General features: G+C 36.4%; 1 protein-coding gene across 1 annotated transcript; it reads left to right on the forward strand.

The window, feature by feature from the left end:
* The first annotated feature begins 4,835 nt into the window (after positions 1 to 4,835).
* LOC134278989 (fructose-bisphosphate aldolase-like) lies at positions 4,836 to 13,229 on the forward strand. Its single transcript, XM_062761301.1, has 8 exons — positions 4,836 to 4,949; positions 10,096 to 10,236; positions 10,589 to 10,855; positions 11,055 to 11,215; positions 11,573 to 11,656; positions 11,759 to 11,933; positions 12,084 to 12,283; positions 12,537 to 13,229. Exons 2-8 carry the CDS (start codon positions 10,125 to 10,127, stop codon positions 12,627 to 12,629), a joined length of 1,092 nt encoding a protein of 363 aa, XP_062617285.1. The 5' UTR covers positions 4,836 to 4,949; positions 10,096 to 10,124; the 3' UTR covers positions 12,630 to 13,229.
* The last annotated feature ends 4,131 nt before the right edge of the window (positions 13,230 to 17,360 follow it).

A 17,360-nucleotide genomic window follows, 5' to 3' on the forward strand; every position in this document is an offset into this window, starting at 1 on the left:
CGAATGAATATGCGAATATTCGTTGACATCCCTAATTAGAATGTAGGAACTCTCAGCCACACCTAACCCCCCCCCCCCCCCCCACCACCACCACCACCACCCACCTTACCTACCTGATATTGATTCTGCCCGCAACACCTCTAAGTCTTGGACCTCTTTATGCAGACTAGCTCTTCTTCAGCTTGGTATTTTTATGCCCCCGTAATCGTTGATTCGAGGGTAGATAGTTTTTGCCCTATCCGTCCGTCCGTCTGTCTAGCTGCTTGGCCGCCAAACCTTTAACCTTGTCCATAACATTTGGCTATGGCTTTCATATTTCAAGGTATATTCCATGTGAGAAGACTTTTCTTTGGGTACCACCAAATTTTGACCTTGAACTTAGACACACTTTTACACAAAAATACTAAACTTTTACTTTGACCATAACTTTTGAACAGTTGGTGCTAATTATTTAATATGTATTGTTTGCGACCTTTCATTGGATACCAAGAACTTTAACGTTTTGACCTTAGAGATTGGCCTACATTTTAAAAACTTTAACCTTTGCCATAACTTTTGAACGGTAGAGACTGGGGCTTTCATACTTCACATATATGTAATCCTTGTGACAATTAAGACCTTTCATTGGATACCAAGAACTTTGAACTTTCCACCTTGGAGTTTGACCTACTTTTAAAATACATGTGTATGGGGGTAGGGTTTCAAAAATGTATATTTCTTGTGAGAAGGCCTTACTTTGGATACCAATATATTTGATTTGAGAAAGTGTAACCCTTCACTATATGTTGCCATACAGGGGGTGACCACCCCTCCCACCATCAGTGTTGCACAAACACATCTTGTTCCACTAGTCTTGTTCCGGTTCCGGTGTACGGTCCATACTCCTGGGCTTTGACACCCCCCCCCTCCTGAAAAAAACAGACAGATAAGATTTCTCGATTATTGTCTCTGTTTTCTTTTCTTTCGTTCCAAAATAAAATACGCCACTATACACATCTCTCTTATAATGTATGTGAAGTATTTTGTGTCGCGAAAGCGAGGGGACATTAAATCTCATTCGTCTGTCCGGCTGTCAGTCTGTAGTTCTGTCAGTCTGTCCGTCCGTAACTAAAAATTTAACCTTGGTCATATCTTTTGAATGAGAAGAGATAGGGCTTTCATATTACACGTTTATTAAGATAAGACCTGTCTAAAACACCCAGATTTTAACCTCGTAACCTTAAAGTTTGACCTCTGACTTGGTAATGACTTTGGAATGAGAAGACAAAGGGCTTTCATATTAAAACTGTGTTTTGCCTGTGACAAGATCTTTCCATATACCCTATGATTTTTTGCCCTGTTACCTTGACCTTTATATTTCACCTACTTTTCAAAAATGTTATTTTTACCTTATAACTTTTGATGGAGAAGTACGAAAGCCTATTAGGATCAATCTAGAGAGAAAAAAATTTAAAAGGCGTTATAAAGCCTTTCGAAAAGGCGTTATTACGCCTTTCCATTCCAAAAGGCGTTATTACGCGTTTTTAAAAGGCGTTATAACGCCTTTCTAAAAGGCGATTTTCTATTCTAGAAGGCGTTATTACGCCTTTCCAAAAGGCGTTATTATGCCTTTCCAAAAGGCGTTATTACGCCTTTCTAAAAGGCGTTATTACGCCTTTCTAAAAGGCTTTATAACGCCTTTTTAAAATGCATTATTACGCCTTTCCAAAAGGCATTATTACGCCTTTCTAAAAGGCGTTATTACGCCTTTCCAAAAGACGTTATTACGCCTTTCCAAAAGGCGTTATTACGCCTTTCTAAAAGGCGTTATTACGCCTTTTTAAAAGGCATTATTACGCTTTTCCAAAAAGCGAATTACGCCTTTCTAAAAGGCGTTATTACGCCTTTCCAAAAGGCGTTATTACGCCTTTCTAAAAGGCGTTATTACGCCTTTTACCCCCAATACATAACTAAACATACATGTATTTAGCCCAACCGAGGGGGGGGGGGTGTATGCAGAAATCGTACCTTTGGGGCATGAATTTCACAATTAGATATAGGACTAATTTCTCAAAAAATAATTTAAACAGATAGCACATAGATTTCCAGGAAAAAAGATTTTTAAATGCGTCATATATTTTCAATGTTGAACCAACTAAGTCCTTCTTTCATACCAGGCACACCTCTACCAAGGGTCATTGATTTCAGTTGCTCATTATACCCATGCAAATAGTTGCCTGCTTTTTTCCAAGAAAAGAGAAAAATATCTTCAAATGACATAAATTTTAATACACTGTACATGGCAAGCAAAGCTCCAAGATAAGTCTGCCTATATTCTAGTTCTTCAGAAGTAGAGTGTTGCCTAAAAGGCTTTTTAGAAAGGCGTAATACCACCTTTTAGAAAGGCGTAATAACGCCTTTTAGGAAGGCGTAATAACGCCTTTTAGAAAGGCGTAATAACGCCTTTTGGAAAGGCGTAATAAAGCCTTTTAGGAAGGCGTAATAACGCCTTTTAGGAAGGCGTAATAACGCCTTTTGGAAAGGCGTAATAACGCCTTCTAGAATGGAAAGGCGTAATAACGCCTTTTAGAAAGGCGTTATAACGCCTTTCAAAAGGCATTATAACGCCTTTTGGAATGGAAAGGCGTAATAACGCCTTTTTTCGCGTTATTACGCCTTTTCAGAAGGCGTTATTACGCCTTTTAAATTTCTTTTCTCTTGATTGATCCTAACAGGCTTTCGTAGAGAAGAGATATGGACTTCATATCTGACATGTGCATTACCTGTGACAAGATATTTTCGAGCATGCTATGCTATCTGACCCCTTGACCTTGATTTAATTGACCTAATTAAAAAAAAAACTTTGGTGATAACTTTTGAATGACATATGATAGGGCGTTCATATTTGACACAATTTATGACATAAATAATGACATATCCTCCACAAAGACATGATTATTTTTAGCCTTGTGGTTGTGAGAAAGATAAAAGAATGGGGAAACGCTAAACTGAAAACAAAAACAAAAACAAATTTGGAATATACTGCCGTACTCCAAATATTTCGTACCAGTTAGTTTCTATAGCTAAGTATAGTATAGTAGAATCAATGATTCATTTGAAGCAGGCTATTTATACCCATCTTAAAGTTTGCTCATTCAAAAGTTATCAGTAAGGATGTTTTCAAAGTTTGGTCAAGTTTTAAGGTCATGAAATTTCAAAATCATCGTACCCGGTACATAATTTTATTGGAAATGCCATGTCATGGCTAGGGCAAAAATCAAATAAAATTAAGAATCTTATCGATAATTGTCTTCCATTATTAGCATATTTGCTTATATTTATATAAACATATTTTGAAACGTATTTTCAGAGATAGACTCGGTGATTTTTCCTCTGTATCTTACCAAGTTTAAGAAAATATAGCAGAAATATTTGGTGGAAAATCTTTATTAAATTTTTTTTTAAATAAAGAAGGCTTCCAAAAATGTATATACTTCAGAAAAATAATGATTCCTGATTCAAAATCGCAAATATAACAAGATGTGTTTGTGAAACACTATGCGCCCGGCGGCAACAAAGTTTAAAAACATATTTTTAGCATATAGGTCACAGTCAAGGTCACAAGGTCATTGATCTTGGTGTCATTTGAAAGAGCTTAATTAGTGGAGTATGCATACCAAATATGAAGTCTCTATCTGTCATTGTTCAAAAGTTATGGTGAATGTTAAAAAAAAGCTATTTTTAGCATATAGGACACAGTCAAGGTCACAAGGTCATCGATCGTGGTGTCATTTGAAAGAGCTTAGTTAGTGGAGTATGCATACCAAATATGAAGTCTCTATCTATCATTGTTCATAAGTTATGGTGAATGATAAAAAAAAGCTATTTTTAGCATATAGGACACAGTCAAGGTCACAAGGTCATTGACCTTGGTGTCATTTGAAAGAACTTAATTAGTGGAGTATGCATACTAAATATGAAGTCTCTATCTTTTATGGTTCAAAAGTTATAGGGAAGGTTAAAGTTTGTAGAAAAAAAAACATTTTTAGCATATAGGTCACAGTCAAGGTCACAAGGTCATTGACCTTGGTGTCATTTGAAAGAGCTTACTTAGTGGAGTATGCATACTAAATATGAAGTCTCAATCATTAATGGTTCAAAAGTTATAGCGAAGGTTAAAGTTTGCAGACAAACAGACAAACAGATAAACAGACAAACAGACAGACAGACAGACAGGACAAAAACAATATACGCCTCGGATCTTTGGATCCGGGCGCATAAAAATTTAAAATTGGTTGCATGCACAACGAAGGAATATATGAGCATTTGGACCTCCAGTATGGCGGCCAACGGGAAGCAGCTCTTGCTAAATTTAGGTCGATCGAAAACTATCTATAGGAAAACCTTCTATATCTCCTAATTCAAAATTTTGTCCGATTTTAAGGCTCAATTATTTTTATATAGTCAGATATTTCGTGCTATTATTTTTATTGTAACAGACAGACAGACTGCAGAATAATGAGATTTTAAAATGTCCAATCGCTTTCGAAAAAAAAAAGCGGGGACAATAGATAAAGTTGGGTTCTACCTACTCCAAAAACTTTTACCTACTGTTCCAAAATTTATCTGTTATATTATATTTGGTTTTAAAAATTGCTCCAAAGCTGAGCACCGATGCACATAACATTTTTAAAGCCCCCTCTCCCCTAAAAATTGCTCCAAAGCTGTGCACCGATGCACATAACATTTTTAAAGCCCCCCTCCCCAGTCAAGCAGTACTAAAATTATTTATTGCGTCAGAAATTTGTTGTCTGTTTAGTATTTACAACTTTTTTCCCCCTTCATGTCAAGGACAGTTCGAAATCAGCCAATCAGAGAGCGCCAAATCCACACACCCATTTCTTACAGCGTGGTAAACAACCCATTTTCTTCGAAGCGGCTCAGCGGCAAGTTGGAGGAACCTAGTAAAGGTAATATTTCATTTTAAGTTAAAAAAATAAGTATGTATTCTATATCACGAAAGATGGTATATTTTTTAAATTTAATCACAGAAGTTTATCTGCATGCAATCTTACGTAACAGAAATTAGTCTCAAGTGACAGCTTGATCGGCAAGCACATTTTTTTCAATTGTTTAAAAATTGCTTCTACTACTGGGCGAGCGGACGTTGACCTCGAGTTAAAGAATGTATCGCTAACGTACTTTGGTATTAATAATGGGATATTATACGCACTACGCAGTACAGTACTACGCATCACATAATCCCAGTTGAGATTATTTGTACTCCACAGAATCTCAACAGAGAGTATACATCACCATGCAATGCCCTGACTCGGTCCTGAGACAAAGTATCATAAATTATGTGGAATATAGTGAAAACATTTCAGGGTGAAAATGAATTGAATACCCTTTAAAAATATTTATTCAAAACATTGTACATCAAATTAGATTATACTCCAGGAAGAAGTGATTCACAAATCATCAGCAGCACTTATATTAGTACATTTAGTCATTGACTAGCATAGGCCTATACATGTATCATCATATACACATGTATTAACTTGTAATCTCTACATCCTCTCACCATGCAAAGCATCTCTGTGTCTGAAATTGTACAAAAATTGAGGGGGAAAAGATTTATGGTGTGTGAGAATGGGTAAGAAGAATGAAAGGGGAGTTTGAATTAGAATTAGGGGGAAGGGGGCAAAAAGCGAGGAAGAGGATTTCAACCCATCACACAGCAATAAATTTAAAGAATGACTTAATATCAGACGTATTTTGGGGTATTTTTGCAGACCTTTATATATACTGAAGAGTATAATTATAGTAAAAAATGAGAGGACTGAAAGAAAAAGCTATTGCAAGAAGAATAATTTTGGGGAGGGGTTAATTAACCTCCTGCCTCCCATTTTTTCAAACAATTCAGAGAAATTATCAGGTACCCCAGATAGCAAGCTGACGTTGGGCCGATGTTGGCATATGGTTGGTAGATCGGCTACATATCGCGGTTGGCTGAACGATATTGGGCCAACATCGGTCCGACATTGTAATTACAACAGTCGGTGTATTGACATTGTTCCAACATCGGTCCGACATTGTAATTACAACAGTTGGTGCACTGACATTGTTCCAACGTCGGGCCAACATCAGGCACGTAGCATCGTTCTCAAAAGTGGGGGGGGGGGGGGCATAGAATTTTTTTTCTTACCTGAAAAAGATGACAAGCAAAAGGATGGGGGTGGTGGTGGCCAACTTTTTCCAAGGCCAACTTCCTTTCACTTCCAATTTTTTTGCTATTTTTCCTTGATTTCACTATAGGCCCAGCCCCCCCCCCCCCCCCCCCCCCCCCCCCCCCCCCCCCCCCCCCCCCCCCCCCCCCCCTGAACATTGTTATTTTTAATGTTGAAGTATAGACATCTTTGTAATGTTGGGCCGACATTGTTGAACCAATGTTGCTATGTAAACTTATGTTGAAACATTTAAAAAAATATTTATTTATTTTATTTTTTATTTCTTTGTTTATTTTTTCATTTTCAATTATTTACCCTTACGTAGGTTTTCAAAACTATGGAATATAACTTAGATTTTTCTCTAAAACTGTCGACTAAAAGTACAATTACGTCGGGTTCGAAGTCGGGCTCGATAAGCAATTAATTTAAACAACACACCGCGCCGAAATTTAAATTTTTGGTGGGTTACACGCAGCCATGTTGATGTTGTACAGAAGGAAAGTTCGGAAGAGAGACTCTGAGTGTCGCGAAAAGGAGAATCATGACTAGCTTTGGATGGAATTTCTGTTTTGACAGAAGATGAAGACATTTTGCGACCCGGTACTGTGGTAGGTACAATGTATAAAATATTTTAACATTTGTCCTTGAATGAATAATATTGTTTTTGCTACTGTTCCTTAGTCAGGACACTACACATAAAACGCCTGGCAATGAAATCGTTTGAGCAAGCGCTGTTTCAATTTTGTTATAATAATTTAACACTTCTAATTTTCTAAACATCTCTCATAAAGATGGATTTCAACCCGAATTTCCTCGTTTGGGATCGATTCAGGAATTTTAGTGTTCCTCTCTTCAACATTTACAGAGTATGTTGTACAATGTAATAATATATATTAATTTTTAAATGCATGTTCAAGATCATTTTTAGCACTTATTTTGATTATTTAATAGTTGCATCCATGCAGTGGACTGTGCCCGAGACGATTCCCACAGCGCCGGCGAATAGTCAGCTTGTAAAAATGGTGAGAACCAGCTCAATTTTTTTTATTTAAGTAACACAAATAACCTAACATTGTTTTTATTAACTTGTATCTTTTAGCATAAAACTATAAAAAAAAAAATATTGCATCTACTATTAAAAGTAAACCAAAGGATTATATTCTTAATTTCCTTATCCTAAAAATACATAACAATGGATTCTGTCAGGTAATCTAAACAGTGGCGGATTTAAGGGGGGCACAGTCGCACCCGCCCCCCAAATTGTCAAAGTTAGCGTAAATCACAGTTTCGTCTAGAAAATGTTAATGTGTCTATTTTGTAGACCTCATTTTTACCCTATAAAATCTCTAGAATCCGGGAGCTTCCGGGGGCTTCGCCCCCTGGGCCCTACTACGCGGCCCCCAGACCCCTTGCCTAATTTTGCCTAAATAAAAACACTGCAAGATAGTGAATTTCTATTCTACACTATACTGAACTGTCAGGTTGAAATAACCAATTGTCTTTACAGTCTTGTAGAGCCTTTCTTTATTATTTGTCATATATTTTTGTTTATATATGCGATAGATATTGATTATAATACATCCTAATGGTCATCTTTTCTTTCAGAAATTGTGCCAGCAAAGTTTGAAGTGTCTATGGAAATGATCAACATTGAACTCTCTGAACCTTCCTACTTAAAGTGAATCCGTTCGTGACATGACCATTTATTTGGCTACCCTCTAACATAACGCCATCTTTTATTTATTTATTATTGTGAATTTCCTGGGATATCAGTGAGGAAGTGATTCAAGCAGACACTTGAGAAATTTCGGATCTAACTTAATTAGGATTTTTGGCATATTGTGTGAAAATAGCATGTGTTGATTTTATGGGATCTTTTTTATTAATATAGTTGTGTAGTGGATATTTTGTACTTAATTCATGTGTTTGTCACTCTAGTCTATTCATTAAATTTGTACGGTAAATGTACATTTATTGTAACTGCAATGACCTCTCCCAATGTCATTAAGTCAAATGACAAATGCCATATTTTAAAAAAAAGAAATAGTTTGTTTTATTACAAAGAAATGTCGATCAGTGAGAATACTTTGAAAAAATGTGCTTACATTGTACATCTATAAGTGTATATGTAATATGTGTTTCAACACATTGTAAAAGAAACGATTTTTTAATTTTGAAATATAGATTTGATCTATGATAAATTGTGATGTTATCATTATTTCAGTTTTTATTGTATATTCCTGGGATTTCTTATGTTTCCATGGAATTCCATAGATTTCTAAATATCCTTGTGCACAAATATGGTGGGACAACATTGGGCCAACATAAGAATTATCATTGTTTGACATTGGGCCAATGTAACGCCTACGTGTAAGTGCACAAATACGTTGGGCCTACATTGGGCCAACATCAGAATTGTTAATTTTGTTTAATATTGGGCCAACGTAGCGCCAACATGTCGGTGCAACGTTGCGCCGATGAGAAAAATTACATAGGCCCAATATAAATTTTCAGACATTGGGCCAACATAACTGACAACAGTGGCCCAACGTTGGACCAACGTCAGAATTATCGTTCTATGACATTGGGCCAACATAGCGCCAACATGTCGGTGCAACGTTGCGCCGATGAGCAAAATTACATTGGCCCAATATAAATTTTCCGATATTGGGCCAACATAACTGACAACAGTGGCCCAACGTTGGACCAACGTCAGAATTATCGTTCTATAACATTGGGCCAACGTTGCGCCAACATGTCGGCGCAACGTTGCGCCGATGAGCAAAATTACATTGGCCCAGCATCATTTTCCGACATTGGACCAACGTAACTTACAACGGTGGCCCAACATTGGGCCAACGTAAGCTTGCTATCTGGGACATTAATATTAAATGGGATATAATATGTATCAGAAACCTAGTTTATACTAAACATCAGTATATTATTAAGGTACCTGACATTATATGTACCAGTAAATATCCAGAAAAAGTTTCTCCCAATCTGGTTTTAGTCTTTCTTATGCTCATAGGGTACGTATGCCTGAGTTATGTCAGGGGATATATGCTAATCAAATGAGTGATGAGATCAACAAGGCCCAGTATTACATGTATTTTCTTTTTTATTTGCATATTACATACAGGATATAAATCTAGTAAACACTGACAGTCACAGGCATACATTGAATCTGTATTGACCCATTTTATCAGTGTTAGGGGTCATGACCCATCACCTGAGTAGGCTGTTACTGGATCATTGTCATCTTTATTGATTGAATATAAGTATGCTATGAAAAAATATATTGAACATCATTTAATTTGTTGCCAGAAAGACACTTACATGTACATGTTCATTATAATTCAGAATGAAATAAATAAAAAAGAAAAATAATAATTGTATGGGGTATTCGTTTTATGGTTGGTGACTTATGGCAGATAAAGTGCATCTTCAACATGTATGTTCAGTATTGATCCCAAATATGTGAGGACTGTTCAAGTGGATTTATGTATCATTATCACTTGGACATGTAATCATATATGTATATATTGGTATAATTTTTCAGTTATAAAACTTATAATGTACTCATACTTAATATACATACTGGGACAGTAATCCAAAAAGTACCCTGGTAAACGTACAGTCTTTGTCCTATAGCTGTTATCAGCTTGTCTGAAAATCTGTATTGTGACCTATATTCTGAGCTAGGGTCTTCCCTTGAACTTCATTTATCTCAGTCACCAGCTGAGCTCTACCTGCAAATAGGACAGACTGCATTTTTTAAACATGTTTGTGGCACATTTAGTTATACAGCAAACTTTCTATACATGGATTTTTGTGTATTACCATTATAATATGATGTTTCCTATTTTTATTTTTTACATTGTTTCAGATCTGGACTTTGTACCGTGACATTCAAACATGCCTTCATTTCCACAATACCTGACTGTTGATCAAGAGAATGAGCTCCGAAGGATTGCCAATGCCATCGTGGCACCAGGGAAAGGAATACTGGCAGCTGATGAATCCACTGGTAAGAAACAAAGTCTGGTTAATTCATTTACCATTGAAAGGAATAAATAAATGCATTGTAACTCATATCTAAGGTAAAAAGATTGTAATATTGAGGAATCCCCTTAATATTGTAAGCATTGTCACTGTGTTTTAGAGATTTTCAACTTGCAAGGGACAGTATGTGTTATTGTTACTTATAGAAGAAGAAAGGAAACAATCCCTTTCTTTGATTTTCAAATTCGGGCAGGCAAGAGTCACTCCAGTAGCATCAATATACTGAAAATCCCCTTTAGGGACAAGGAACTTCAATCATACATGTATTGCAGCACTGATCTAAAACCACTTTTCTAGAAGTAATAATTATCTTGTAGGTACAATGGGTAAGAGGTTTGCCTCCATTGGGGTAGAGAATACGGAGGAGAACAGGCGACGATACAGGGAACTGTTGTTTACGGCGGACCCCGTGGTCGCGCAGAATATCAGCGGCGTCATTCTGTTCCACGAGACATTCTACCAAAAGGCAAAGGACGGCACACCATTTGTCAAGATTCTGAAGGACAAAGGCATGATTCCTGGCATCAAGGTCGACAAAGGAGTTGTTCCCCTTGCTGGAACAGATGGAGAGAGTACAACACAAGGTACACTTATTCTCTTAAAATGATAATTTACTAATATTAGTCTGCAGAAGAAGAAAAATACTACATGAATTATTATACTAAAAAAATGTTTTAAATTATTACAAAAGAAGTTAATCAAAAACAAAAAAAAACCCTTTCTCTTTCTTAGCTTGAAAGTAATTAATGAACATTGCTTTAGATTCCATGACTTTTATTCCAGGTTTGGATAGTTTATCTGAACGCTGTGCACAGTATAAGAAAGATGGAGCAGAATTTGCCAAATGGAGATGTGTTCTCAAGATCGGTTCTCACACCCCTACCTATCAGGCCATGTTTGAGAATGCTAATGTCCTGGCTCGGTATGCCAGCATATGTCAACAGGTTTGTAGTGAATAGTATACATGTGCTTTTTCTTTTGAATAAAAAGATATCTTGTATTTTTTTTTTAATCTTTAAACAATATGAGAAAATCTATTTGCAAATGAGTATGCTTTCTTAGACTGTTTGTTGGTAAGACATGTACAGTGAAACCTGTCTGATTCAACATGCACTGGGGGACAATATTTTTCAGTCAGATTAGATAGGATATAAGATAAAAATAGTGTAAAGAACATTGAAAATGTTAAATGGGAATGGAAAAAGAGAACAGAATATTTACAAAGTTATTGTGCATGTCAGACTGGTTTCACTTTATGTTAAAATAAATTACTCCTTTTTCACTTATAATTTTCTTTCTAGAATGGCCTTGTTCCAATAGTTGAACCAGAGGTCCTTTGTGATGGAGACCATGATTTAGAAACAGCACAAAAAGTAACTGAACAGGTAAAAACACACATTTCATATAACTCTTTACAAAGGAATCCACAAATTACACTTGTTATACAGGCATTTAACATAGGAAACTCTTTACCTGTTATTTTCCAGGTTCTTGCCTTCACCTACAAAGCCCTGGCTGACCACCACGTCTTTCTGGAGGGAACGTTACTGAAACCAAACATGGTCACTGCGGGTCAGTCCTGTATCAAGAAATACACACCTGAACAGAACGGCAGAGCCACAGTCATAGCCCTCAGTAGGGGGGTACCTGCAGCTGTACCGGGTTTGTACTCTCTTGGTTTTTTAAGCACATTGGTAATGAACATAATCTAATCTTAAGTAAACAAGAATATGATTACTTCTTAATTCATACATTTTTTTTAGAACTTTTTCTTATCTATCTTACCTGTGGTTTACAATTTCCTTTTTCCAGGGATCACCTTTTTGTCAGGAGGCCAGTCTGAGGAAGATTCTACCATCAATCTGAATGCCATAAATCTCTGTCAAGGCCCCAAGCCCTGGGCTCTTACCTTCTCATTCGGGCGAGCTTTACAGGCCTCGGTACTGAAGGCCTGGCAGGGCAAGGATGAGAACGTGAAGGCTGCACAGCAGCAACTTCTGACCAGAGCTAGGGTATGAAGTCTTCAACAATTTTCTTCTCTACTATACATCAATCAGGCAAATAGTTTGCATGATTGCATATTATTGTGCCCTTTACCAAAATTGTAAAATCCATTTTAAGATTGAAATACATTTGAAAATCTTCTCTAACCCTGGATATGTAATCGGCGAACTTTTGCATAGTCCTTAACCCCCCCCCCCCTCCAAAAAAAATTAAAGCTGTTCATTACATGTCATGAAGTATTTTAAAATCTTCTTTATGTAGGCCAATGGACTTGCTGCCATGGGAAAATACCAAGGAGGAGAATCAGGAAAAGCTTCAGGAGAGTCTCTGTTTGTAGCCAACCACTCGTACTAAAGGCCGTTATAAACAATAAAATACTACTGCAATAGAAACTGTAATAAATAATAAAATCCGCAATAGAAACATTTAGAGCAATACCTGGGAGACTTGAGAACCTCATCTTAATCTCTTGGTAGCGATTACAGGACGCAACATCATTTTTAAATGTCATAATATATCTTGTACATTCCCATCTTGATGTGCTATATAGTTTATTTCCAACTGATCTCACATCTTTTAACATGCTACACCAGCTTCAGAGTTGATGCATTGCTGTATTTGCAATATTTAGACATTTTAAATATTCAAAAACACATACTTTTGAGCTGACTTATCTGTGATTGGCATTGATACTGAGTACCTTATTATTTCATGTATTAGGAGGCCAAGTTTCATTTATTGATGTACATGTAGTTAAAAATGAACTAAATGTTTGATTAAATGTAAGGATTGTCCTAGACTGTTAGACATTATTTAATCTTTTCATTATGTAATATTCAATGCAACCTATTATATTATACATGTTTAGGTACATGTATTCACCAGCTTTTGTTTCATTTTACTTTGAATATATGCAAAGAATATGAGGGAATAATAAATTTTAAAAAAAAAGGATTTAAAGTTGTTTTATTAGTGAACAAAAACCCATGAGTCTATCAGATTTAAAATTTTGGTAATGAGACCGAAATATAGATGTTACAATATAATTGTGTTTTGCACTGTTGTTGTTTTACAACTTTAAAAAAATTGTTTAATGCCAAAGTTCCTCAATAAACGAGGAATTATTATTGCATAAAAAACACTATTTTTGACATAAACATACCTATTTACATATTTCTTTAAATTTTAAATCAAGTCAAATTGTAAATCTTTGTTTTTGCAATTAGATGTACGAGGTGGTTCACAATTAGAAGTACTTGCGTTCAATAAGGATTCTACAGTATGAGACCTAGGAATGGGGACTTCCAGATCACTGAAAATTCATAGTACAGCAAAACTTGTTTAGTATGAACATGGATATTGCCAATTCACTGACATAGTGAAGTTATCTTGGATCCCGAGCTACAAAAAATTAACAAAATTCTTATATGATTATAGCAAATTAGGGATATACTGTAGCAAAGTTAATTTCAAAGGTCCCAGTGACTTCGTTATAACTGTACTAGTATTTGAGAAATATTAGTGTTCAAGATAAGAAAGTTCAACTGTATTTGGAACAAAGTAATCTAAAAAATCTGTAAAAATACCTTGCATTTTACAATTCTGTCAGCATATATGTAAAATAGTGTAAAAAGTGTTTGCAATCCTAATCAACTAAACAATCATATAAATCATAACTCGGCACATAAAGAGCTATGTATAAGCAAGTTGTTGGATTAGCATACATGAAGCCACCTGAATATTGTATATTATGTTCATCTCAATCTTCAAATTAGACTTATTAGTATCCAGTAATTGATTTGATACAGCAACCTTCTTTATTGATAGGTTTGTTCCTATAATACCCTCGTATAATGGTACAATTTAGGCATCAGAATATTGTACCAGTCTGCAATGCCATCATGAAGCTTTCACTAAGACAAGACATGGGCCTTATAGGTCACCTGAGCATTATGCAACAACTTTCCAGTGATTGAATTTGATTCATGTTTTAATCCAGATGCTATGGCATTCACAATTTTGAAAGAGGCACCATTGATCATCATAACAATACACTTAGCAGTTGCTTAGTTTGTTTACTTAATACCCATAGGCAGGGTAGGGGAACAAAAAATGCATTTCAAGTAATCAGTAATATTCAGCATGATCAGTAATGCCCCAATCACACATGAACCCCTGACCCTTAGGTCTAGATCCACACATTGCACAATTTTTGAAAAGGCACCCTTGCTTTTCAAAAATATTTGATTAATACCAAGGAGCAGATTTCAAACAATTCATCCAGTTTCAGTATATAAGTACAGCCCCCCCCCCCCCCTCCTTTATGGTACCTCTGACCCTGGGGCCTTGAAATTCACAATTCTGGAAGATTAGGACCCTTGCTCATCATAACTATATAGGTAGTTCATCTGCTTAATACCAAGGAGCAGAGAAGAAAACTTTCAAAGATTTATTGTATATTCACTATATAATCAATAGAGCCCCACCCTATCACTAGAACCCCTGACCCTAGGGCCATAAAATTCACAATTTTACAAGAGGTATTCTTGCTCATCATAACGATGTAATTAGTTTATTTCATTCCTAGGAGCAGAAAAGAATTTTTTTCAAAGAATTCATGTATTTTCAATATATAATCAATAAAGCCCTGCCCTAACACCAGAACCCCTGACCCTGGGGCCATAAAATTCACAATTTTGGTAGAGGCACTCTTGCTTATCATAACTATGCACTTTGTTAGTTTATTTAATACCCAGGAGCAGAGAAGAAGATTTTCAAAGAATTCATGTATTTTCACTATATAATCTATAGAGCCCCCCCCCCCTTACACCAGAACCCCTGACCCTGGGGCCATAAAATTCACAATTTTGGTAGAGGCACTCTTGCTCATCATAACTATGCACTTAGTTAGTTTATTTAATACCCAGGAGCAGAGAAGAAGATTTTTAGGTCACCTGAGTAAACTCAGGTGACCTATTGCTATCCGTTTTTGTCCGTCGTCGTCCGTCGTTCGTCGTGTGTTAACATTTGAACATTTTCAGCTTCTTCTCTGCAACCACTGAACCAATTTCAACCAAATTTGGCACAAAGCATCTATGGGTGAAGGGGAACAAAAATTATGAATTTCATGATCTCTGCCCCCCTGGGGCCTGAGGGGTGGGGCCAAAACCACTAAAATTAATGCAATCTTTAAAAATCTTCTTCTTTACTCCTGGACATCAAGCAGTCAAACTGTTTGCATGATTGTAATCAGCATTGAGTCCTTTACCAAAATTGTGAAATTCCCCCAGGGTCAGGGGTTCTAGTGCTAGGGCGGGGCTAAATAAGTATATAGTGAAAATGCATTATTTCTTTGGAAATCTTTTTCTCTACTCCTGGGTATTAAATAAACCAACTAAGTACATAGTTATGATGAGCAAGAGTGCCTCTACCAAAATTATGAATTTTATGGCCCCAGGGTCAGGGGTTCTGGTGCTAGGGCAAGGCTCTATTGATTATGTATAGTGAAAATACATGATTTCTTTGAAAATCTTCTTCTCTGCCCCTGGGTATCAAGTAAACTAACTAAGTGCATAGTTATGATGAGCATGAGTGCCTCTACCAAAATTGTGAATTTTATGGCCCCAGGGTCAGGGGTTCTGTCATTAGGGCGGGGCTCTATTGATTATATAGTGAAAATACATGATTTCTTTGAAAATCTTCTTCTCTGCCCCTGGGTATTAAATATACTAACTAAGTGCATAGTTATGATGAGCATGAGTGCCTCTACCAAAACTGTGAATTTTATGGCCCCAGGGTCAAGGGTTCTGGTGTTAGGGGGGGGCTCTATTGATTATAGAGTGAAAATACATGAATTCTTTGAAAATCTTCTACTCTGCTCCTAGGTATTAAATAAACTAACTAAGTGCATAGTTATGATGAGCAAGAGTGCCTCAACCAAAATTGTGAATTTTATGGCTCAAGGGTTCTGGTGTTAGGGCAGGGCTCTATAGATTATATATAGTAAAAATACATGAATTCTTTGAAAATCTTCTTCTCTGCTCCTAGGTATTAAATAAACTAACTAAGTGCATAGTTATGATGAGCAAGAGTGCTTTTACCAAAATTGTGAATTTTATGGTCCCAGGGTCAGGGTTTCTGGTGTTAGGGCAGGGCTCTATTGATTATATATTGAAAATACATGAATTCTTTGAAAATCTTCTTCTCTGCTCCTAGGAATTAAATAAACTAAGTACATAGTTATGATGAGCAAGAATGCCTCTTTCAAAATTATGAATTTTATGGCCCCAGGGTCAGGGGTTCTGGTGTTAGGGGGGCGGGGCTCAATTGATTATATAATGAAAATACATTAAATCTTTGAAATTTTTTTTCTTTGTCTCTGGGTATAAAGCAGATGAACTACCTTTATAGTTATGATGAGCAAGGGCCCTAATCTTGCAGAATTGTGAATTTCAAAGCCCCAGGGTCAGGGGTGGGGTGGGGGCTCTACTTATATACTGAAAATGAATTTTTTGTTTGAAATCTGCTCTTTTGTATTTATAAAACATTTATTTTTTGATATTAAGGGTGCCTTTTTGAAATTTGTGCAATGTGTGGACCTAGGGTCAGGGGTTTATGTCACAGTGTTAGGAGCACTACTGGTTAGTTGGAATGCATTTTTGTTCCCCTACCCTGCATATGGGTATTCAGTAACCAAGCTAAGCAACTGCTAAGTGTATTGTTATGATGATCAATGGTGCCTCTTTCAAAATTGTGAATGTCATATAGCATCTGGCTTAAAACATGAATCAAATTCAATAGCTGGAAAATTGTTGCATAATGCTCAGGTGACCTATAAGGCCCGTGGGCCTCTTGTCAAAGAATTCATGTATTTTCACTATATAATCTATAGAGCCCCCCCCCCCCCCCCTTACACCAGAACCCCTGACCCTGGGGCCATAAAATTCACAATTTTGGTAGAGGCACTCTTGCTCATCATAACTATGTACTTTGTTAGTTTATTTAATATCCAGGAGCAGAGAAGAAGATTTTCAAAGAATTCATGTAATTTCACTATATAATCTATAGAACCCACCCTAACACCAG

The sequence above is a fragment of the Saccostrea cucullata genome, unplaced genomic scaffold (assembly GCF_032062105.1).
Source record: "Saccostrea cucullata isolate Sc308-1 unplaced genomic scaffold, CSIRO_AGI_Scuc_v1 ctg755, whole genome shotgun sequence".
Lineage (NCBI taxonomy): Eukaryota > Metazoa > Mollusca > Bivalvia > Ostreida > Ostreidae > Saccostrea > Saccostrea cuccullata.